We start from the raw sequence: 24,395 nt of genomic DNA on the forward strand, positions 1-24,395 counted from the left end.
AGCAATAGTCGACTCGAGTGCATAATACCTCCGTTCCCTCGTTAGCTAGCTTAGCTAGCTCACGTTAGACCTATCTGTCCCAGTAAACTAAATTGTCTTAACGTTATCTACCGGGCTAGCAGTAGCTACAGATAGCTCCTGATATCAATGTCTTATAACATTGATTGAATGCGTATTCTAGCTGAGGGCATGTTGAATGTGATTTGACAAAAGAACCGTAACGTTATAAATAGGGTCCAGCTGCATCGCCGGAGAATCCTTGCATGCTGAATGTAGGGTCTAGCTGAATATAGGGTCTAGCTGCAGGGCCGGAGAATCCTTGCTGGAGCTGGAGGCTACTCAAGTATACACACAGACAGTGGAGCTGTTTGCAGATAGCAAGCATTTTGACTTATTGCGTGGTGGCGATGTCTCGCAGATAATACAACTACAAGTATGATTATATAATATATATTTTATTTAAAAGATTTTTTTTTATATAAAATATATATATATATTTTTTTTTAATCAAAAAAATGTTGGCAGGTAAGAAATATGCTTGGCGGGTAGACTCTTCCCATCTACCCGCCACTGGCCGGTGAGTCAAAAAGTTAATTTCGCTCCCTGGCCGCTGAGACCCATAGTTCAATGCTGGGTTGTCCAACCCCATCACCGTGCAGTAGAGATCTCCATATAAATGACATCTAATAGTGTCAGAGACCAATTAATCATTGAGTTTCTCAGGTTGTTTCCACCTCAAGGCTATCGGTTTCTTGGCTGCTGTAACGCCCGCCAGAATGATTATTTTTTGCTGTATGGAGGCCGGCAATAGTTATATTTATATATTTAGGGGGCAGCGGTGGCCTAATGGCTAGTGAAGCGGGTTTGTGACCGGAAGGTCGCCGGTTCGATCCCCGGGACCGGCAGGAAAAATCTGCCGCTGAAGTGCCCTTGAGCAAGGCACTTAACCCCCAACTGCTCCAGTGGAGTTGCTCAGTGGCCAACGGTGTCAGACTGTGGTTGTACTGGGCAGCTCCCAGGTGTGAATGGAACTGTGTGAATGTGAAGCAGGGCGTAGCTGAAAAAGAGCATCTGTGCTCAGCGAACCTACCCTGGGTAAATAAAGGTTAAACAATATATCATTTAGGAGTAGTGTTGCTGCACTAAGTGGAATTGTCCGGTTACATATGTTTGAAAGTTTAGTTGTTATGTATTTCCAAAAACTAGCTACTGATGGGCAATCCCAAAACATGTGCATATAAGTGCCAGTGGCCCTCAGAGCGCACAATGTGCACAGAGAGTCGGTCACCAACCCCATAGCGTATATTGCATAGTTCTATGGTATATCGCATACAATTCTATGTTATATCACATAGTTATATGGTATATCACATACAATTCTATGGTATATCACATAGTTATATGGTATATCACATATAGTTCTAATGTTCTCCTTGTTTCTATTCTGTGTTTTTTTTTAAGTATTTCAATGGCCGTCTGAACATCAATGACGCTCCCATTAATGGCACGACGGCGATTAATGGCACGACGGTCCGCAAAGAGTACTACTTCAACAACTGGATGACCCTGCTATCCCAGCTGCCCCTGCTGCTCTTCACGTTGCTCAACTCCTTCCTCTACCAGAGGTGAGGAAGAAGAAGGATGCAATGCTGGAGGGGTTGGTCTTTACAACCTGGGTTAGCCCAGATGGGTGGAGTTTTACTTTTCAGATTTGGATCCAATTTGAATATATTTAATTTGTCACAGAGGCTCACTAGAGCACTCTCCTGTCAGTCTCGGGAGATCCATAGTGGGGAAAAGAAGGGCTGGTCTAATGGATGAGGGGTATTGAAGGGGGAAGACGCCACCCGCCAGGGCTACCTTGTGTTGAAATGCAACTAAAACTGTGACCAAATATTGAATATGTTATGTGAAGATGATTAGCGGTGTGTGGTTGAGTGATTTAGGTGTACGCATTTATTTTTTCATCACATGAGATCATACACCTACAAAGGTTTAAAGGAACTGGAAGTGGATACGGACCACTAGCCTAGCTTAAAACTCCTGAAGAGGTGTTTTTGGCCACTTCCATTAATTTGTGCTAAGCTAGGCTAACATGCAGCCGGATAGCTTTCTACTGAACGCACAAAGAGGAACTTGGTATCTATCTTCTTGTCTGAATCTGGAGAAGACTGAAAGAAAGACTGAAATGAATTTCCCATAATGGTAAATGGCTGCATTTATATAGTGCTTTTATCCAAAGTGCTTTACAATTTGTTCCTCACATTTTACCCATTCACACACCAACGGCGGAGGCAACCATGCAAGGTGCCAACCTGCTCATCGGGAGCAGTTAGGGGTTAAGTGTCAAGTACACTGCGACACGCTGCCCGGGAGGAGCGGGAATCGAACCGGGATAACCAGACGACTGCTCTACCTACCTCACTGTCGCCCCTAATGTTGGTGTGTTCCTTAACGTGTGTGTGTGTGTGTGTGTGTGTGCAGGATATCGGAGATGATGCGTATCGCCGGCAGCCTGGTCTTAATTTTTTTCCTCTTCATTGTCACGGCCATCCTGGTCAAAGTGCCAATGGAAATGGACCGCTTCTTCTCAGTCACCATGGCGACCATCTGGTTCATCAACTGTGAGTAGGTTTGGGGCCTGCGTGATCTGTGGACTGTGTGCACTTTAAAAAATAAATAAATAAAGGATAGTTCTGATATTTGGAACCCTAACCCTGATTCCAAGATGTTTGGATACTAGAGCTGCTCGATTGATGGAAAAATCATAATTAGGTAACCTTTCACTGCGACAATACAGAAGGTTAACCTTTCACTGCGACAATACAGAAGGTTAACCTTTCACTGCGACAATACAGAAGGTTAACCTTTCACTAGCACACTACAGAAGGTTAATATTTCACTACCACACTACAGAAGGTTAACCTTTCACTACCACACTACAGAAGGTTAACCTTTCACTGCGACAATACAGAAGGTTAACCTTTCACTAGCACACTACAGAAGGTTAATATTTCACTACCACACTACAGAAGGTTAATATTTCACTACCACACTACAGAAGGTTAACCTTTCACTACCACACTACAGACGGTTAACATTTCACTACCACACTACAGAAGGTTAACCTTTCACTGCCAATCTATAGAAGGTTAACCTTTCACTACCACACTAGACAGTTAACCGTCTGTAGTGTGGTTTTGAAAGGGTTAACTTTATGTAGATTGCCAGTGAAAGGTTAACCTTCTGTAGTGTGGTAGTGAAATGTTAACCGTCTGTAGTATGGCAGTGAAAGGTTAACCTTCTGTAGTGTGGTAGTGAAAGGTTAACCTTCTGTAGTGTGCTAGTGAAAGGTTAACCTTCTGTAGTGTGCTAGTGAAAGGTTAACCTTCTGTAGTGTGCTAGTGAAAGGTTAACCTTCTGTAGTGTGGTAGTGAAAGGTTAACCTTCTGTATTGTCGCGGTGAAAGGTTACCCTTCTGTATTGTCGCAGTGAAAGGGTTAACCTTCTGTAGTGTGGTAGTGAAAGGTTTAACCTTCTGTAGTGTGGTAGTGAAAGGGTTATGAAAAAATTTAGGAGCACACAAAGAAATTTAGGAGCACCCAAAAATATTTAGGAGCACAGTAAAAATATTTCAAGTAACAGAGTTTTTTTTTTTTTTTTTTTTTTAAATAAATGTATATTTGTACTGTGCGTGCATGTGTGTAAATTAGCTCTTGCTACAACCCTGCATGTTTACATTTTGTATTTTGTACTTGATGTTCATTAACATGTGCTGTCCCTATCAAATAAACTATCAAATCAAACTACTGCTACAAAAGGTTCAGTCACTTAACTTTAGTTTTTGCCCCTTTTATGCATACAATGCATATGTTTTGGCTGTGTTGCTCTTCTAGAAAAATAATCCTTTCAGGGTTGCCTATTGAAATACTGTACACCTCCAGTACAGAAACATTGTTTATGTGTTTGCGTGTCAGGTAGACCATTGATTGACAGTCGAGTCTACCAATTACATCACACCGCTTGCACTCCGGCCGTCCGGCGCTGCAGCTGGACCCTATTGCCCATCTCTGCTGTTGATAACGCTAGCCAAGTTATTATACACACAGATACACAGTGGGCCAGTGACTTTGGTGTAGGGGTGTAACAATGCATCGATCCTAAGGGGGGAATTCAACTGCATCGATTTGAAAATGTTAGAATAGATTATCACAATTTTAATGTGTACACGTTGTTATTGTCATGTCCGTTACAGCCAACACACCGACATACGCTACTGCATCAACGTTATGAGTAACAAAGCAAGGCATTCGTTTTGTTGCATTAACGTTCTATTACTATTGCTATCGATAAATCTAGGTGTTCTAAAATCTATTGCTATTGGTAAGAGAGAGACTATAATAAGTTAGTGTCTCGGAAAACGAGAGCCCCGATCGCAATGACGGAGTTTCAGGAAGTAAACAAGCAAAATGAGAGCTTCCGATTGGTCATTTGCTTTATTTCCCATGAAACCAGTCACTTCACTCTACTGTGATTGGACCGTTGGCTTGAGTGCAATGTGGGACTTGTAGTTTTTTAACGATTCTCAGCGGAGAAATAAAAAGTACGACCGAGGCTGTAATCTGCACTCGCATTCCGTGCGCGACTGCGCGTAATTGAGTTTTGAGGTTCGCACACACATATTTTTAGGGGCATATGCGAGCAATATGGTCGCACTGTAGAGCCCTGTATGGTAGTGAAAGGGTTAAGTAGGAAACGGGGCTCTGGTTCCAACAGTTGAAGAACTACGGTCACTTTCACACCTGAGCTCTTTGGTCCTTTAAATCGAACCCTGTCAAACCTCCGATCCAAAGCAAACAAAGAAGGATAGCTGTGTCAATATTGGCCTACCAATACTGTACCAAAACCCACTATTGCACACACGCATTATACACAAGTAGGCCTAAAAATTATTAGTTACCTGAAATTATTCAGTTTTTTGGGGGGGGGGGAACCCTGCATATATCGGTATCGGTTGATATCGGTTGATATCGGTAACGGAAATTAAGAGTTGGACAATATCGGAATATCGGTATCGGTAAAAAAGCCAATATCGAGCATCCCTACTAAAAAGCTAACGCCAATAAATGGTACAGCGAGGGGAGGAAATGTTTCAAGGAAGGTGGGATACGAAGGCAGGTGCTGAACGGACAGCTCCTCTAAAAGCTTGTTGCACATCGAGCAGAACACGTTTGCACTTGGCACACCGTGGCAGGCTACAGATTACTGCCCACTTGGCACACCGTGGCAGGCTACAGATTACTGCCCACTTGGCACACCGTGGCAGGCTACAGATTACTGCCCACTTGGCACACCGTGGCAGGCTACAGATTACTGCCCACTTGGCACACCGTGGCAGGCTACAGATTACTGCCCACTTGGCACACCGTGGCAGGCTACAGATTACTGCCCACTTGGCACACCGTGGCAGGCTACATATTACTGCCCACTTGGCACACCGTGGCAGGCTACAGATTACTGCCCTTGAGTTTGTTCAGTGTTGCTAACTACGTTTATTCAGCTACGCCACTGAGTTTTCAGTAGAAAAAGTCTTTATTCAGTCTTTGAGGGGGGAAGCCACAAGGTTTCCTATCTGGGCCAAGCTGGCATTTTTGCAGAGAAGCTGTGAATATCCACCATTTAAGCGATTTCAAAACGAGGCTTTCAATGCAGTCCCGTCGGGTGGAAGCCGGGGCAGCTGCCTGTCAGAGTGGCAGCCAGCTGTAAATGATTGAGCTAATAGTCACAGCGTGGTCCCATTTTAGATTAGATTGTATTGTCATCGCACAAATACAGTACAACCAAATTTAAGTTGGAGTCGACAAGAGTGCATCAACAGTAAAGTGCTTTAACAATATACAGTGTAACATGTTAAGATTGAGTAGTAAATATGCTAGGCTAATGTATCGGGGCTCTACAGTGCGACCATTTGCCCCTAAAAATAGATGTGTGCGAACCGGAAAAATCATTTAGGAGCACAGTGTGCAAGTAATAGCCTGATGTGTGTATTCTATTAGTTGAGTGGATGCGTGACTGGAGCAGTGTGTTTTGAAAGAGAGTAAGCATTGCGTCGTGGGTGTGTCAACGCAAAATGGTCATTTCATAATAGACACGGAGCAGCGCAGACCTTACATTTTAGAAGCTATGATATCTAACTATTCAGCCCTGCGTTCGATAGCTCTGTGACAACTTATCTCGCGAGTCGCGCCGTTTCTATGTGCAGTGAAAACTCCACGAGCAACGGGTTCAATGCGTCTTAACATGTTTTGCATCCTCGCCCATTCCTGTATACCCACGTAAGAACCATAACTAATTTAAGCTAACCCTGGAAACTCTCACAGGCACAGCTGAGAAATCAGTTTAGTTTATCCAATAGTGAGGGAGGGGGGGGGGGGGGCTGAGTCTCTCTCTCTCTCTCTCTCTAGGCCAGCAGTTTTCAAAGTGGGGTAGGTGACAGTGGGGTCGCGCATAGGCAAAAAGAATAATCAAGAGAAAAACCAACGAGTCCAACTCGGATAGAGTTTTCCACCTGGCAGGCAGCTGTGTGTATTTGCCATGTCTCGCCCCTTCGTCAACGGAGGCCGACGCAGTATTCCAATACACATCTCACTACATCCTTCGCATTTAGAATCGCGGAGGCCACATCTGGCCTTTTGTGTGTAACCTGGACTCGCAATGGATGGGTGTCAGAAGCGGTGCCGGTTGGCCGTGATGAAATGGGCTCTGCGCATAACCAGCTGCTATACCACACTGAAGTGAGGTGGCTATCTCGAGGCCGAGTATTAAATCGCCTTTTTGAACTCGGAGAAGAAGCACAGATTTTCCTTGCAGACAAAAACAACCCATTGACAGAAATGTGCTGATGATGAATGGCTGGCATATCTAGCCTCAATGCGTTGAATCTGGGACTACAAGGTCGGGACACAGACCTGTTTGGACTCGCAGCTAAAATAGAGAGCTGGATTAAGAAACTCCGTTAGTGGCACTCCAGGATAATCGGCTGAGATTTTGGGGTATTTACTCTGCTCGATGGCTTTTTGTAGGAACAGAATGTTGCAAAATATGATTTTGAAGCCCATCATCTGTAGCCACTAGTAGAAGGGCTCATTGAACAATTTTGGGAAGAGAGCGCGGACAATTTGTCTAACTGGATCAAAGATCTGTTCATTACGCATGACGCGGGAGGCCACTGTCTGAGCGGGAGGCGCTCAATGATCAGTCAAGTTCACTGGACAGTGGACAGGCCCTTGCAAAGTTCTGGATATCAGTCCGGAACGAGTACCCAGTGTTGTGTAATGCTGTGCTGAGAAAGCTTGCCCCCTTCGCATCAACATACCTCTGTGAGGCCGGATTTTCGGCACTGACATTAATACAGATCTCGCCTCGGAGTAGAAGCGGATCTCCGCCAAAGCGCATGTGTGAACGCATTTTCTTAATTTAAAAAAGTTCGAGCAGGTTACCTAAAATAGACCTTACCTCAGTCAGAAGGTACTCCAAAATTAATAAATCCCAGTCGTCCAATGGCGATGGCAATTACTCGTGTATATTGGGCAATGGGCATGGCTATCATACTGGAAAGAATAGGTCTGAGGCACAAAATCTCCGACCGATTGCTATGTCCTGATCCACTCCGAGGCGGAAGCAGCCGGAGGTAACTCGGTACTGGAAGACAACTGATATCCCCGGTTCAAAAGGTAGGCGATACTGCCACCTGGCGGGATGCGATCATCATTGCAATCCCAACGTAGGCAGCTGTGCCAGGGAGACACGGGCAGCTCCGAGCGAGTGTTTAAAACGGGGATCAAAGGGAAAATATCAAAGGATCCAAAAACGAGTATACTCATTTTTGGCGCTCAAGCGTTGGTGACAAAACACGAGTATACTCGTTTTTGGCGCCCAATGAGTTAAGTGTGGGGTCGCCAGAGAAAATCCTAAATAAAATGGGGTTGTGGTATAAAAAAGTTTGAGAACCCCTGTGTTGGTGACGGGTATAGACCACGGGTTGTTATGGTTACGTCATTCACGAAGGGGTCACATGGTGTTGTAGTAGTAGTAAAGTCAGCTGTTCACCGGCGAGTTTTAGGTATTGAAATAATGAGGGAGTGAACGGGGAAGTCATACTTTGCTGACCGCATGCTACACAATACTAAATCAAGCTGTGATTCGCTTTTTAATGACGTTACTATATGAACTGTTTTTAACCGCAATAAAGTAACCAAACGCAGTATCCTGGAGCAGTGATTTCTTGATAAGCGGCGCGTCTGGCAGGTATCATTACTTCCCCGGTTTAGTCTCTCGGTGACTATAAATGTTTGGACAGTCTCCTTACACCCTGCTCTAGACTAACAATTCTGAATCCTGAACCCATTTAATTCAAAAGGAAGATATTTTTTTTATATAATCTTATCTCCTGCTGCACAAGCACTAACTAATAGTGTGTGGAGTGGAGAGATTACACATAACAAATGGCTCAGCAGCTGTAACATAATAATTTTATTATTTTTGATTATTTACGTTTCAATGTATTCTATTACAATTATAATGAATTAAAGAATTGTATAAAGAATTTTCCATGTTCTGTAATCTAATAATATATTCCATTACTTTTCCTGATATTTTCTATTTTTGCCGTTGTATCATTTTAGAATCGTTATCATGATACTTAGGCTGGTATCGGTATCAAAGTCATAATTTTGGTATCGTGACAACACTACAACATACAAAAGCAGCTGGACAACCGATATCCTTTGCGTCTAGTAGGCATGGGCCAATGTGTGATTTTGGTGGTATGTGCTATTGCACAGATGTGTGTCCCTTAGTATGCACACGCATATACACGCAATTGTTTAAAGGGGAACTATCTTACTATTTCTTTCACTATTTGGGCAATTTTACACAATTCCTGTGAGTCTATGGAACACATCTGTATGGTTTAAAAAAAAAATCATTGTTTTGTATTCTTTTTTTTTTCACTTTTTCAGCATTTTGCTCTCGTCCCAATTTAGTCGTATGCCAATTCCCTTCCTGGTCGTTGCGCGCATTGTCCCACTGTCGGCCTAGGGAGGGTGTAGAACTACCACATGCCTCCTCCGATACATGTGGAGTCAGCCAGCCGCTTCTTTTCACCTGACAGCGAGGACTCTCACTGCGGGAATGTGACGCGTGCGGAGGTTCATGCTATTTCCCCCCGATCCCTACCCTGCTGAACAGGCGCCCCGACCGACCAGTAGGAACCGCAGTTTACAACGACCAGGACACATACCCCGCCGGCTTCCCACCCGCTAACACTGCCAATTATGTTAGTAGGGACGACTAACGCTTCGAGTCGCGATGCAGGGGGACTCGGGGAGAGACAGAGGAGAGATCGCTCCGTATGAGCCTCTCTCTATCTGTCTCCCTCTCTCTCTTTTGGGGAAGTGCAATTGTCTGTCTGTCTAAAACCGCTTTCACATTATTTCCACTGCTCCGTTGTTGAAATTGTTGATTGTGGGCGGTGGCTACAACCAGGGGCTGAGATATGCAGATCAGTGCCTAATTCACATCAGCGAACCAGTCAAATCAGAATGGCTTGGTTCAGTGGGGGAGGACGTTGTCTCATCTGAACTGGAAGAATGCGCAAAAAATCGAATTTGCTACATAGATAGTGTTGATACAACCCCACATTGCTAGAAAACAATGCTAAACACTGGAAAAGGCTATTTATAAGATAGTTCCCCTTTAACACTTTGGATGCCACTGGTCCCGTGGTTTAAAAGCAAGCGTATGCCACCACCCACTTCAATGATGGAGCACTCGCATTTGTGAACGCATTTACTATATCTTAAATTATGGCTATGTGTCTTATCAATGACTTGTTTGCAGTCAACATTGTCGAAACGGATTGTTTTTTAATCGGTTCATTTCCGTTTTGAAAAACGCTCGTTTCTTGAAACTTCCAGAAGATTTCAGAAGATTCTGTGATAAACGCCCTTTACTGTGTACACAAAACACGTTGTAATTTTTTGGCCTATTTATGAATCATTTTCAAATAAACGCTAGATTATCGATAGTATTATGTGTACTTATGCACACTATAGAAGCGGGCTGAAAAATCGAATCTCTTATTTCCTGATCGCACACACACACACACACACACGTAGGGCCCACGTTGATATCTCTGTGAAAAAAGGTCTGATTATCCTAAGACTGGTAAAATAGATTCCTTACCTCAGATCAGATGTTCTCCAAAAAGATTATTCCAATTCCTGATCGCCATTCCAAATATCGATCGCGTTTATTGATCCAACACTGGGTGGTCGAAACACCGATTCCACGCTGTTCTGATGGTCCAGAATGAATCCGATCGTCTCAGTGACTTGTCTGAGAAGTAAAATGAGGAAGCCGGATATTTCTTTTTCATGCTTTTCATTCAGTCTAATCCAGGGGTCGGCAATTTTATTTGTATGGCGGGCCAGAACCAAAAACAATGGCTAATTTAATATAATGATAGTGAATTTTTTTTTAACTCTGTCAAAATAAACGAGCTGCATAGGTGGCATAATAAACTGTAAACGACATATACATGCACTGAACATTATACCTTTGTCTTTTTTCCATTGTATTATAAAGCGCCTCTCTATCGGTCTATCCTACATTACGCGCGCGCAACCGTCTATCTGACGGCCACGGACCGGTTTAATTTAATTACTTATTATTATACTTATTGAATCTCAAACAAGCCTCGTCTTGTTAAATGAGACGGTCTGGTCTACGGAGGAGACTGGGGCTGACTCATCAAGATTGGGGAATCCCCCGCGATCGATTATTGACACTTCCGCTAAATATATTAATCTAGCTACTAACTGGGGAGACTGATCAATTACGGATAAAGGAATATAGTGGGATGATTGATTATGATAGTTAACCTTGTTAGATGAGGCTGCACTGGAAATGGAGCTAATGGACTTCCGAATGTCTTGTAATTCAAATACCTATAGCGCCTCATTTCAGGAGCTTCTTCAAGCACTCTTTTTGTTTAAAGTTTAATTGCATTGTTTTTGCATTGTTTTTAATTGCATTACTCAACTGGTGTTTTTATTTCATGGACTCGTGTTTCCCATTTCAGCACCACGCGCTGTCCACCTCACTTTGAGCAAGCCTATATATGCGGTACATTGCACCTCACTGCCTATACCGGTTATTCACTCTCAACATGGATAAAACATAAAGTATGCATATAATAAAAATAATGATGAAAATAAAATAAATATCATATTCTCAAAATAAACTGACGGGCCAGAAATTATTACTGGCGGGCCAATTTCGGCCCGCAGGCCGCCTATTGCCGACCCCTGGTCTAATCCAATGGGGTGCAGTACCACAGGGAGAGACGATAGGGTGCGGTATTTTCCCAATGGAGCTCAGAGAGAGTTCCAGTGGTAACTGGAGGCTAGATTGATGAAATATGAATGGGAATCGCTAATAATAAAAAAAACTATTAAAAACGAGATTTCTCGCTCCGTGGCACTGGTCGGCATGAAATATCGTCCGTGGCATTCAAAGTGTTAACAAACTTACTTTTTTCACTGTGCTCCTAACTTTCTTTGTGTGTTAGTGTAGAGCACTGTGTATGTACAGTAGTACATATTAGTAGTATTTAGAGGTGTAACGGTACGCGAATACGTACTGTACCGCCTCAATGTGGTCCTCCGGTACAGTACGCGCTGTGCACCGAACGATTGCAACGGTACGGAACCTTTTTTTGCGGAACTTAAATCCCCCCGGCCCTAATATAACGTGCACAACTAACCGGATGTTTGTTCATCCCACGCAGCTACACTGAACGATAGCTGTAATTCAGCATAGCATATTAGCCTTAGTATGTCGAGTGCAATACTAACTGACAAGCCAGAGCTAGAAGATGCTCCCACAACATTCAAGTCTCCCGTTTGGGATAATTTCGGATTCCCAGTTAACGACAGTAATGGACAAAGACAGGTGGATCGCACTAAAGCTACGTGCCGGCTAGCCCCTTTCGTGACTGTGATGCACACTTGTGATGCAAGCCTTGCATCACAGTCACGAAAGGGGCTACGTGCCGGCATTGTTCAACTTTATTGCGAACTTTATCACGCATTTGAAACGGCATCACCCGAATGTGAATATCACTGGTACAGGGAAGAAACGGACCCTAGTGCAAACCCAGCTCCCCGTGGCATTCAAGCAGCATCTCGCTATTAATTCAGACCGGGCCAAAGCAATAACAAACGCCATAGGTGTTTTTATAGCAGCAGATCTGCGAACATACTCCGTTGTCGAGAACACAGGGTTTAAGCACATGTTAAAAGTAATAGAGCCCCGCTACCTAGTTCCCTCTCGTCCGTATTTCAGCCAGCAAGTCATACCACCAGCTCTGTATAAACTAGCCCCTTTCGTGACTGATGCAAGCCCTGCCCCTGTATTCAAGCAGGGCTTGCATCACAGTCATGAAAGGGGCTATGTATAAACAAGCACACGCTACAGTTGTCCACGACTTATCCAAGGCATCTGCTATACAATAATCTTCAGATTTACTTTAAGTGTTATTAGTAGGTTACAGCAGTAAGCATTAGTTTGCTCAGTAAATTATGGCCAATTCGTTTTATATTGTTTAATACAGTTAAATAAATAAATAGATAGATGAAAAGCAATTTTTTTTGTATTGTACCGAAAATAATACCGAACCGTGACTTTCAAAACCGAGGTACGTACCGAACCGTGGATTTTGTGTACCGTTACACCCCTAGTAGTATTACATACAGTGGTACAAGTATGAATACACTATGGTAGTAAACCATACTAGCCGGAGGTATAACTATACAGATATAATGGTAAATGGCTGCATTTATATATCGCTTTTATCCAAAGCGCTTTACAATTTGTTCCTCACATTTTACCCATTCACTCACACATTCACACACCGACGGCGGAGGTAACGATGCAAGGTGCCAGACTGCTCATCGGGAGCAATTAGAAGTTAAGTGTCTTGCTCAAGGACACATCGACACGCTGCCCGGGAGGAGCGGGAATCAAACCGGGAATCTCCGCCTTCCGAGCCTCTGTCGATATACAGATATCGGTAGAAGTATATACAGTGTGTAGTGTACAGTATGGGTATATAGATGTAGATCGATATAAATGTATATACGGTGTATATAGAGTTTAGGGCTGACCCCTATTAGTCGACTAGTTTGACTTAGTCGAATAAAAAAAAATATTATTATTATAAAAAGAATTTAATAAAAAAAATGTATCATTCTTTCCAAAAGAAAAGAGGCCTAGAAGCGTGGCTAACGCTAATGGCACGCATACCAGAGGCTAACTGCCTACGAAAACAGGCACAGAGGCACTGAAAGAGGATTTCACCCATCTAATGAACACACTAGACTAGACAATATCAAGATGTATCCATCAGTGGACCAATTGCATACTTTTGCAGAGGACAAGAAGCCTTCAGTCGACTCCTTCAGACATTAATCACCCCCCACAGCCCAAATGGAATGATTAAAAGAAAGAAAAAAATTATACTTTTTTTTTATTTATTTTTTGTCGATCAGCAATTTGTATGGAATTACTTCTTTGGTAGTAATTTTCTGCCAATATGGCCATGAAATAGATATTAGATTCTATTCAAAGTGGTCTTAAAAAGGTCACTTGTTGAAATTTTCACATGAATTGATTTGATTGTTTTCATGGTTCTTCACATGCTACATGTCCTGATATCAGACGGTTGGCTCTTTGTGTGTATCGTGACATTAAGCCTCTCTTATCTGCTCTCTCTTCTCTGCTCTCTTCTCTGCTTTCTCTTTTCTGCTCTCTCATCTGCTCTCTCCTCTCTCTTCTCTGCTCTCTGCTCTCTCCTCTCTGCTCTCTCCTCTGCTCTCTCTCCTCTGCTCTCTCTCCTCTGCTCTCCTCTCTGCTCTCTTCTCCTCTGCTTTCTCTGCTCTCTCTCCTCTGCTCTCTCCTCTCTGCTCTCTTCTCTGCTCTCTCTTCTCTGCTCTCTGCTCTATGCTCTCTCCTCTGCTCTCTCCTCTGCTTTCTCTGCTCTCTCTCTGCTCTCTCCTCTCTCCTCTCTTCTCTGCTCTCTCTTCTCTCCTCTCTGCTCTATGCTCTCTCCTCTGCTCTCTCCTCTGCTTTCTCTTCTCTGCTCTCTCTCATCTGCTCTCTCCTCTCTGCTCTATGCTCTCTCCTCTGCTCTCTCCTCTGCTTTCTCTTCTCTGCTCTCTCTCCTCTGCTCTCTCCTCTGCTCTCTTCTCTGCTCTGCTCTCTCCTCTGCTTTCTCTTCTCTGCTCTCTCTCATCTGCTCTCTCCTCTCTCCTCTCCTCTGCTCTCTCCTCTGCTCTCTCCTCTGCTTTCTCTTCTCTGCTCTCTCTCCTCTGCTCTCTATTCTGCTCTCTCCTCTGCTCTCTCCTCTGCTTTCTCTTCTCTGCTCTCTCCTCTGCTTTCTCTTCTCTGCTCTCTCTCATCTGCTCTCTCCTCTCTGCTCTCTCCTCTCTCCTCTCCTCTGCTCTCTCCTCTGCTCTCTCCTCTGCTTTCTCTTCTCTGCTCTCTCTCCTCTGCTCTCTCTTCTGCTCTCTCCTCTGCTCTCTCCCCTCTCTCTCCTCTCCTCTCTGCTCTCTCCTCTCTGCTCTCTCTTCTGCTCTCTCTCTGCTCTCTCTTCTCTCCTCTCTGCTCTCTCTTCTCTCCTCTCTGCTCTCTCTTCTCTCTCCTCTCTGCTCTCTCCTCTGCTTTCTCGTCTCTGCTCTCTCTCTCCTCTGCTCTCTCTTCTCTGCTCTCTGCTCTCTCTCCTCTGCTCTCTCTCCTCTGCTTTCTCGTCTCTGCTCTCTCTCCTCTGCTCTCTCTTCTCTGCTCTCTCCTCTGCTCTCTCTTCTCTGCTCTCTCTCCTCTGCTCTCTGCTCTGCTCTCTCCTCTGCTTTCTCATCTCTGCTCTCTGCTCTCCTCTCTGCTCTCTCCTCTGCTCTCTCTTCTCTGCTCTCCTCTCTGCTCTCTCCTCTGCTCTCTCCTCTGCTTTCTCATCTCTGCTCTCTCTCCTCTGCTCTCTCTTCTCTTCTCTGCTCTCCTCTCTGCTCTCTCCTCTGCTCTCTCATCTCTGCTCTCTCTCCTCTGCTCTCTCTTCTCTGCTCTCTGCTCTCTGCTCTCTCTTCTCTGCTCTCTGCTCTCCTCTCGGCAGCGTTCGGCGCGGTGCTGCAGGGCAGTCTGTTTGGCCTGGTGGGGAAACTGCCTCAGAAGTATAGCACCGTCTTCATGAGCGGCCAGGGACTCGCCGGGACCTTCGCCGCCGTCGCCATGCTGATCGCCATAGCCAGTGAGTCACACACATGCACCTGTGGGACCCGTCTATCCCGCAGTCCGTGTCGGGTGGGTAACGTATGAAAGGAACACACCTATCTATCTTATCTAGTTCAAGTTCTTTAATAGTTGTCATACAGAAGTACAGAATACTTTCATACAAAATGCTTCTTACTGTTACGCTCCAGAGACTGTGCTAGACAAGATAGTATCAAATAACATAATAACATAATATAGCATGAATTTAGAAGAAGAAAATGAGGTCACAGTGTTCGGTATAGACATATGTACAATGTTCTGAGTTACCATATAATATACAATACACAATACTATGCAGTGTACTAATGTACAGTACTATCTAGTGCAAAGCAGAAATGGGATGAGGTACAATTTTAGGTACAATTTACAGTAAGGTGTACGAGTTGTAGTGCAATCCTTCATCCATAAATATAAAGTGTGGGGAGTGGGTGCTACAGTGTGTTTGTTTAAAGTGGGTGTGTGCTATAAGTGTGTGGAGTGGGTGCTACAGTGTGTTTGTTTAAAGTGAGTGTGTGCGTGTGGATGTGTGTGCTGTGTGCGTTTGGTGGTTGTTGTTGTGTAGTGTTCATTCATTGTTCGTTTAGCAGCCTGATGGCCTGGGGATAGAAGCTTCTTCTGAGTCTTTCTGTGCTCGCCTTGAGACTCCTGTATCGCTTGCCTGACCGCAGCAGTTCAAAGAGGCAGTTGTTCGGGTGACTGGAGTCTTTAATGATTCTCTTAGCCTTGCCCTTGCAACGCTTGTAGTAAATGTTCTGGAGGGTGGGGCGCCCCCCTCCAATTGTGCGTTCGGCTGAACGTGTCACTCTTTGTAGTCTGCTTTGGTCTTGTGCAGTGCTATTCCCAAACCAGGAGGTGATGTTGCCGGTCAAGATGCTCTCTATTGTACATGAGTAGAAGTTCTTAAGGATCTTCTGGCTGACTTGGAACTTCCTTAGGCGCCTGAGGAAGTAGAGGCGTTGTCGTGCCTTCTTCACAACACTGTTAATGTGTGTGGTCCATGTCAAGTCCTCGGATATGTAGGCTCCGAGGTACTTAAAGCTGTTGACTCTCTCAACCGGTGCCCCGTCGATGCTGAGGGGGCTGTAGTCCTTGACCCCCGACCTCCTGAAGTCCACAATCATCTCCTTTGTTTTGCTGACGTTCAGGGAGAGGCTGTTTTCCTGGCACCATCCCGCCAGGACCTTGACCTCTTCCAGGTAGGCCCTCTCGTCGTTGGCAGAGATCAGGCCCACCACCACTGTGTCGTCAGCAAATTTGACGATTGTATTGCTACTCCGCTGAGCCACACAGTCGTGTGTGTACAGGGAGTAGAGGAGGGGACTCAGAACACAGCCCTGGGGGGCCCCTATGTTGAGGGTGATGGATGAGGAGGTGCAGTTGCCTGCTCTCACCACCTGGGGTCTGCCAGTCAGGAAGTCCAAGACCCACTGGCAGAGGTCATAGCCCAAGCCCAGGTCCCTGAGCTTGGCTATGAGTATGGAGGGGACTATGGTATTGAATGCCGAGCTGTAGTCGATGAATAGCATTCTCACATAGTTCCCCTGTCTCTTGTCCAGGTGTGATGCTGCTGTGTGCAGCACATGGGATATGGCGTCCTCCGTGGACCTGTTGGGGCGGTATGCAAATTGCAGGGGGTCCATGTTGATGGGGAGGGAGGAGCAGATGTAGCCCTTTACTAGCTTCTCGAAGCACTTCATGGCTATGGAGGTGAGAGCTACAGGGCGGTAGTCGTTGAGGCAAGCAGGCTTGGATTTTTTGGGTACAGGGATAATAGTGGACTTCTTCAGGCAGGTGGGGATGACAGCCTGTTCTAAGTATCTATCTAGTATCTATCATTGTAAATTACTTAAACAGCGTCTACAATGTACTTATCTACTGTGCTAAAGTGAGATTATATGTGTGCACACAGGGAATGCCATCACATTCCTCACAACAGCCACCTGTTGTCAGGAGACTGTGTCCTCAGCTTTTCTAAACTGTTGAACTAAGCCGTAATTCTAGACCACTTAGTCTTAAAGTCTGGTATCTTGACTATAACCATGTTTAGACTTTGTCAGCCTTGTTTCTGATTCTATTTTCTGTAAGCATTTTCATTGGCTCAGTGGCGACATTGTTCCTGCTCTTGGCAGAACGTAGAAGGTCTGCCCCGTTGCAACGATCAATTATTTCCCCTTGCAACGTCTCCTGTCTGTAAATTGCTCCATTCACTTTGAATAAACCTGTTGAAAGATGTCTTCTACCTTTCATTATTGAATATTATTTGTAACCATGACAATTTGGATATTTAAAATAGTCTGATATACGAGTCAATTTGGCTGACAATTTATACGTGATTATTTCACAATTTGTTGATTTGGTGATGGAATATCCCACAATAGCCATTTCTCAGGGTAGAGGGTTTATATGGTTCCACTTATTCAATTGGTCTGACATTTGATGGGAGCAGAGTTGAGCATAATTTAATGAAATCCGTGTTTTTACATTTGAGGGGAAAAAGTAAATGGGTACAAGACTGTGTACCTAAACGACGTTGATTGCATTTGAAGATTAGTGTAACAACTAACAGGGTTCACACAAGGTCCTTGAAGTGCTTAAAGGCCTGGAATTCCTTGAAAACAGCAAAAAAAATTAACACATTGGGTGCCACGCCCCTTCCGGGAAGTGCATAGGCCTTGCCGCACATTAACCCCATGTAAGCGCTCACCTTCTTTGTAGAGCTAAACCTATATTTTATATTATAGCTATCGATCTAATAACGCCGTCGATTGTCAGTGGGTTTCTTCCGGTCAACGTGCAAAAAACAGATCATCTTTTCATTTATACATTTCCGTTTTATACCGTGGTGAATATGAGTATAGTTTGAGTGATTCTGAGTAATCCCAGAAAAAGACGTGAAAACAGCGTTTTTGTGTAATTCAATAAACACGTTGGCATTCCTCGCTTGGATCAACAATCAATCTGAAATCAACGCTAGATTATCGGTATTATCTTTCATCATGCACACATAAAAGGGGGGTTGGAGCGGGGCGCACCTCCGTGCCGTGATGTGACCAACGCCACACACAGACACAGAGCGATCACGGGCAAAAGAATATCGGATCAACGCAAGATTGGTAATATATAGTCCTTACCTTGTATCTGATGTACTGCAAAAAGAAGAATCCAATTATCTGATCGCCATTCCAAATACTGGTCGCGGTAGTCTGTCCCACGTTATCCAACATTGCACATGGACGGGCGGGCGGATGAACTTGTCGAGGCAACCGTGGTGACCGCTTGTCTTGCCGGAGTCTTTAGAACCCGCCCCCATGCCGCAGCTCGGTAGAGAAAACAAACTACATCGTTTCAAATGGAGTGCAATACCGGCCGCAAGGCATTAGGCGGCGGTATTGACAGTCTGTGATCTCAGACACATTCAGTACAGCATGCACGAGGTGCCTCGATGGATTATGAATGGCAATAGCAAATAAAAGGAAAACCGAGACAAAAACGTAGATCTACGTTTTCGGCACTCATCCGCTGGGCCACAGGAACGTAAATCTACGTGAACGGCAACCAAAGGTTTAACAAGGTGCTTAAAAAGTCCTTGAAATTCAAATCAACCATTCGCATTGAAAGTGTACTGTTGTTCATCCATGATAAAATTGTTCTGTTTTAAGTTTTTTATTTAAAGTGTAACTAATTGTCGGAAATTGGTTTTAAGCCATAAATATTGGATCTGATTTTTTTCCCAATAAAAAAACAGCATTTAAAAGTTAATTGTATCCTTTTAAATCCCCTTTTTAAAATGAAAAATAGTGCTTGAAAAAGTCCTTGAATACAATTTTGCAATGTCTGTGGGAACCCTGGTTCCCGTCGAGCAAAGTACTTTTGTTTTTATTGAGTTCCCTATTGCTCTCCAGAAGCTCACATGCACACACACACACACGCACCATGTCACTCTGATGCCAAAGCCCTCTAGTTGCCTAGCAACAAATAAAATTGCAGCCAGTCAAATCGGCGTGACACACTGCCCGCCCACGGAACCCATCACGGTTTGAGATATATGTCCTTTCTCAACAGTATTTGGAATACACAGTTATTTAACGTGTGTGTGGTGTGTGTGTGTGTGTGTGTGTCAGGTGATGCAGAACCCGCGTCGGCTGCCCTGGGGTACTTTGTCACGCCATGTGCCGGGACCTTGCTCACACTGTTCAGCTACATGCTGCTGCCTCGCCTGGTCAGTCTCTCTCTCTCTCTCTCTCTCTCTCTCTCTCTCTCTCTCTCTCTCTCTCTCTCTCTCTCTCTCTTTCCCCTCCCAGTGATGCCAGTCATCTCTCTCTCTCTCTCTCTCTCTCTATCCCATGACTCCCAGTGATACCAGTCACCTCTCTCTCTCTCTCTCTCTCTCTCTCTCTCTCTCTCTCTATCCCATGACTCCCAGTGATACCAGTCACCTCTCTCTCTCTCTCTCGCTCTCTCTCTCTCTCTCTCTCTCTCTCTCTCTATCCCATGACTCCCAGTGATGATTATTTTTCTTTTGAACAGACAGTAGTGCAAGTTATACTTAGTTCCACCTAGTGTCTTATAGTCCCCCCTGAGAGAGTTGGTACAGCCTGGCCCTGTAGTGTATCAAGCTGTAAACACAACAGTGAACATACACAATGGCTTTGTCCCCGTCTGCTTTGGTATCTAGAGGCTTAAAGGCAGTAGTTGTTGTTGTTCCGTTTTTTCTGCCTGGCTCCAGTGTGATTGGTACATACTAACGACATCTAAAATTATATAGCTGGCTAATGTTATCGATGTCAATAGTTACATTGAATTTGTACCATGAACCAATTACAATAAAGTTTATCAGAAGAAGTGAGAGAATATGAACGTGTTTACGACTACTCAACCCCTGTGAGACACAGACCCGACACGGAACCATATTCAAAGTTGTGTGTTTGTTACCGTCTCTCCTGGTGCTGCCGGACTGTGATGCATATTATTCCGTCCAATCCTCGCCTAGAAAGATAAAAATAAAGCCACGTTTTCTCTTATTCTTCTTGCGGATTGAAAAAGCACGACTATTCCACCCGTTCCACTCGTAAGTCCACTTGCCGTCACGGATGACATAACACTAATGATTCCAAAATCATGCACGACTCGTTTAGAATCGGCTTTGCATTTTTGCATCTTATTGCATGTAGCATAATAACAGACGCAAAGACAACTTTGACTGTTTGCCATTTTGAACTATAACCGTAGTATAATGACTAGGGATGCACGATAATTATCGGGTCGATAATTATCGGGCCGATATCAGCAATTATGACGTCATCCCGATAAACCCGATAACATTATTGATGGCTCCGATAATATATAATACATTTTTTGGCTAAAAGAAATCCGGTGTGGGTGGATTGGGATGAAGGGCGTTTGTTTTTTCTGTAGGCTCCTCCCGTTTTGCCAGTACTGTGGTACGACTGATAGCGTGTGGTTTAGGAAGAGGGAGTTTTTCACAAATCCAGCGCTCCCTTTCTCATGCCTGGCTGTGACGTAGTTTCAGAAGCAGCACAGATGGTAAACAAACATGGCGTCGTCGGTAGTGTGGGACATTTTCAAAGTTTCAGAGGAAAACAGTTTGCTTGCTATTTGTAACAAATGCAGAAGTTCCACGAGGAGGGAAAGGGGCAACAAGCTATAACGCATCCAACCTAATAAGTCACCTGAAAACATCACCACCGCTACGATGGTGTATTAAAATCCGACGACGGCACGCGAGCAGCTAAAGGCTAAGCTGCTGCGAATCCAAAGCCAGCTGCAAAGGAACCGTCGTGGCTTGTACCTATTGACGAGCGTTTGCAAAATTAAAGACGTTTGACAGAGATGATTTGTTTGGTTTATCTTTTTGAGGCGTGCTGTCTTATAAATACCAAGTAATAGTTGTTTCATGCACCAAGACCACAACAGTCTCCTCTCCTATAGCGTCAAATGTTTTATCTGCTGACAAAGCACAATACCTGTTGGTTTTTAGTTCACTCATTGTTCAGGGAAACGCATCGTTAATGACATTGACGGATTGTGAATTTTGTGATTGACTCAAATTATATTTATTTGGAAAAATAAATATAGTCACTTTATTTGAAGAGTCAAAACTGTTCTCTTGACTTTGTTTTGTTCATAGTAGTAACGCTCATGTCATGATAAATCTGGTTAGGTCAAAACTACAGGAATATACATAAAAAGAAAAAAGTATAATACAATAAATATATATATATTATCGGTATCGACCTTGAGGAGCAGAAGGTTATCGATATCGGGGTCAAAAAATCAATATTGTGCACCCCTAATAACGATTGATCGCGTATTATGTAGAATAACGTCTTCTCGCTGACACTTCAACTCCTGACCAGGGTCGCACTCTCAGTCGTTTATTATGATAATTTACTGCCATCTTGTGGTGATAAAGGCACACTGCACCAGGACCAGAACAATTCAACAAAACGACATATATTCATCGTGTGAATCCACGCACCAAACCGTGACGTCCGTACCGTCGCGGGATGCATATATACGTATATAAATAGGGTTTTGTTTGTTGGCACTCAGAGGGGCATTAAATCAACTATTTGTTTGTATAAGTATTAAGCAACATGCATTATTAATATGATGTTGGATCTTGGACTTTAGCCTGGATTGATAGATGAGCTGTTATCTGAATGAGTCAACCAGAGTATTAAACAACAGCCTTATTTCCTCCTTCAGAATCACCAGAATCATTACTAGAATGACTTGTTCTACAATGTACACTGTTCTGGGGTCACTCTCCACAGTACTGTTCTGGGGTCACTCTCCACAGTACTGTTCTGGGGTCACTCTCCACAGTACTGTTCTGGGGTCACTCTCCACAGTACTGTTCTGGGGTCACTCTCCACAGTACACTGTTCTGGGGTCACTCTCCACAGTACACTGTTCTGGGGTCACTCTCCACAGTACACTGTTCTGGGGTCACTCTCCACAGTACACTGTTCTGGGGTCACTCTCCACAGTACACTGTTCTGGGGTCACTCTCCACAGTACACTGTTCTGGGGTCACTCTCCACAGTACTGTTCTGGGGTCACTCTCCACAGTACACTGTTCTGGGGTCACTCTCCACAGTACTGTTCTGGGGTCACTCTCCACAGTACTGTTCTGGGGTCACTCTCCACAGTACACTGTTCTGGGGTCACTCTCCACAGTACACTGTTCTGGGGTCACTCTCCACAGTACTGTTCTGGGGTCACTCTCCACAGTACACTGTTCTGGGGTCACTCTCCACAGCACTGTTCTGGGGTCACTCTCCACAGTACACTGTTCTGGGGTCACTCTCCACAGTACTGTTCTGGGGTCACTCTCCACAGTACTGTTCTGGGGTCACTCTCCACAGTACTGTTCTGGGGTCACTCTCCACAGTACTGTTCTGGGGTCACTCTCCACAGTACTGTTCTGGGGTCACTCTCCACAGTACTGTTCTGGGGTCACTCTCCACAGTACTGTTCTGGGGTCACTCTCCACAGTACTGTTCTGGGGTCACTCTCCACAGTACACTGTTCTGGGGTCACTCTCCACAGTACTGTTCTGGGGTCACTCTCCACAGTACTGTTCTGGGGTCACTCTCCACAACCTTTTCTTCAAGGCTTTTACAAAGGCTTCGCTTGACTAATGACTCAACACCTCACAACCACATTAATTCAGAAGTCGGAGGAAAAGAAAAAAAACGTCTTCTTGTTTATAAAGATATGATCGACACTCTGATCAAAGATGTCGACGTGTCGTTGTTTTAATAGTTTTCCTAATAACTTCAGTCAGATTTAGCTGGCGAGCCAACTCGGGTGATCCTGTTTCCTCCTTAGATCTGCCACCCTGACCTGACCTCGTGTCCACCGGCTCAAAGCCGTAGTGTGTCAACAAAGATTAGTCTGACATTATTGTATAACTTAATTCTCATATTAAAGAAAGTACTATTCAGAGGGATCTGTGTTTGATTTGTAATGCCTGGTTCTGTGTGGCGTGTCCTTCCAGGAGTTTGCTCGGCACCACCTGAACAGAGGAGTCCAGTACGAGGCCGGCACCACTGACGAGCTGCTGAAGGGTAGGGTCGCTGGGCACCGCCTCGAATGAATTAATTAAAGCTCAAAGAAATGATAAGGTAGCAGTTCCCTATAAGAAAATGTATCTCTATTCTTTCATCTACATCATTTCATGGAGCTGTAATTTAACACAAGGATTCAATGGTCCCTGATGACATCACTGGTGGCCGTATTCAAACGAATTCACTCTCAAAACTGTCAAACTAAATGAATGTGTGCAAAACTGTTTAGAGTTGTTGGATGTGTGTGAGATTATGTGCAAAATAAATCTGCAAAGTGCCCCTTAATTCCTAATGACACTGTTACAATGCCCATTGAAGGCACTTGAGTTCCTTACGTCCCTCTCCATTAATGTGTCTTTGATCTTCAACATGAGCCAGCTTAAGACTTAACTTAAACCTTAACCCAAGGGGATATATCAATAAGAAAGCTTAATTCCTCCTTAATTCTTAATTCATGTGTTGATTCCTGAACACTTGGGGGAAGTCGTCGCCGCCCAGAGACGCTGGCAACTTATTGCAAACCAAATGTGATCGTGTAACATTTTGTCATGACGTACAATAGTCATCATTCAGATCACTACCACCACGCCTACAGCTCTGCCCCGTAACACGCTCGGGCTGAATCAATCTGATTCAGCAGGACATTATCTTGTTAGAATTGTTTACACAAGATTTATCCAATTTAGGTTGGTCACCCACCCCCACCCCCCTCCTACACAAAGAGAGGGTCTGTCAGCCAGACATGCAGCCCAACTTCAGGCCCTCTGTTCTCTGCATAATGCTACATCTCCGTGAATGCTGACACGAGCCCTAAGCTATCAGCAAAGAATGTTTATTGTCATTTTTAATAAGAGTTATTTTGTGTGTGTGTGGGGGGGGGGGGGGGGGGGGGGGCGGGCGGGCTGGCTATCGGCA

The 24,395-nt window shown here is 44.4% G+C and overlaps 1 protein-coding gene across 1 annotated transcript in view; it reads left to right on the forward strand.

Annotated features, from left to right (window-relative positions):
* LOC311247297 (equilibrative nucleoside transporter 2-like) overlaps positions 1-24,395 on the forward strand; it is a gene marked incomplete at its 3' end in the record, with an annotated part of 116,511 nt that overhangs the window by 70,325 nt on the left and 21,791 nt on the right. Inside the window, exons 4-8 of the mRNA XM_084337656.1 lie at positions 1,462-1,625; positions 2,485-2,624; positions 15,227-15,361; positions 19,506-19,603; positions 23,411-23,480. Of these exons, the coding sequence (XP_084193782.1) occupies positions 1,462-1,625; positions 2,485-2,624; positions 15,227-15,361; positions 19,506-19,603; positions 23,411-23,480 (607 nt within the window). The remainder of the gene's footprint in view (positions 1-1,461; positions 1,626-2,484; positions 2,625-15,226; positions 15,362-19,505; positions 19,604-23,410; positions 23,481-24,395) is intronic.

This window comes from Notolepis coatsorum, assembly GCF_963971535.1.
Source record: "Notolepis coatsorum genome assembly, chromosome: 1".
Classification (NCBI taxonomy): Eukaryota; Metazoa; Chordata; class Actinopteri; order Aulopiformes; family Paralepididae; genus Notolepis; species Notolepis coatsorum.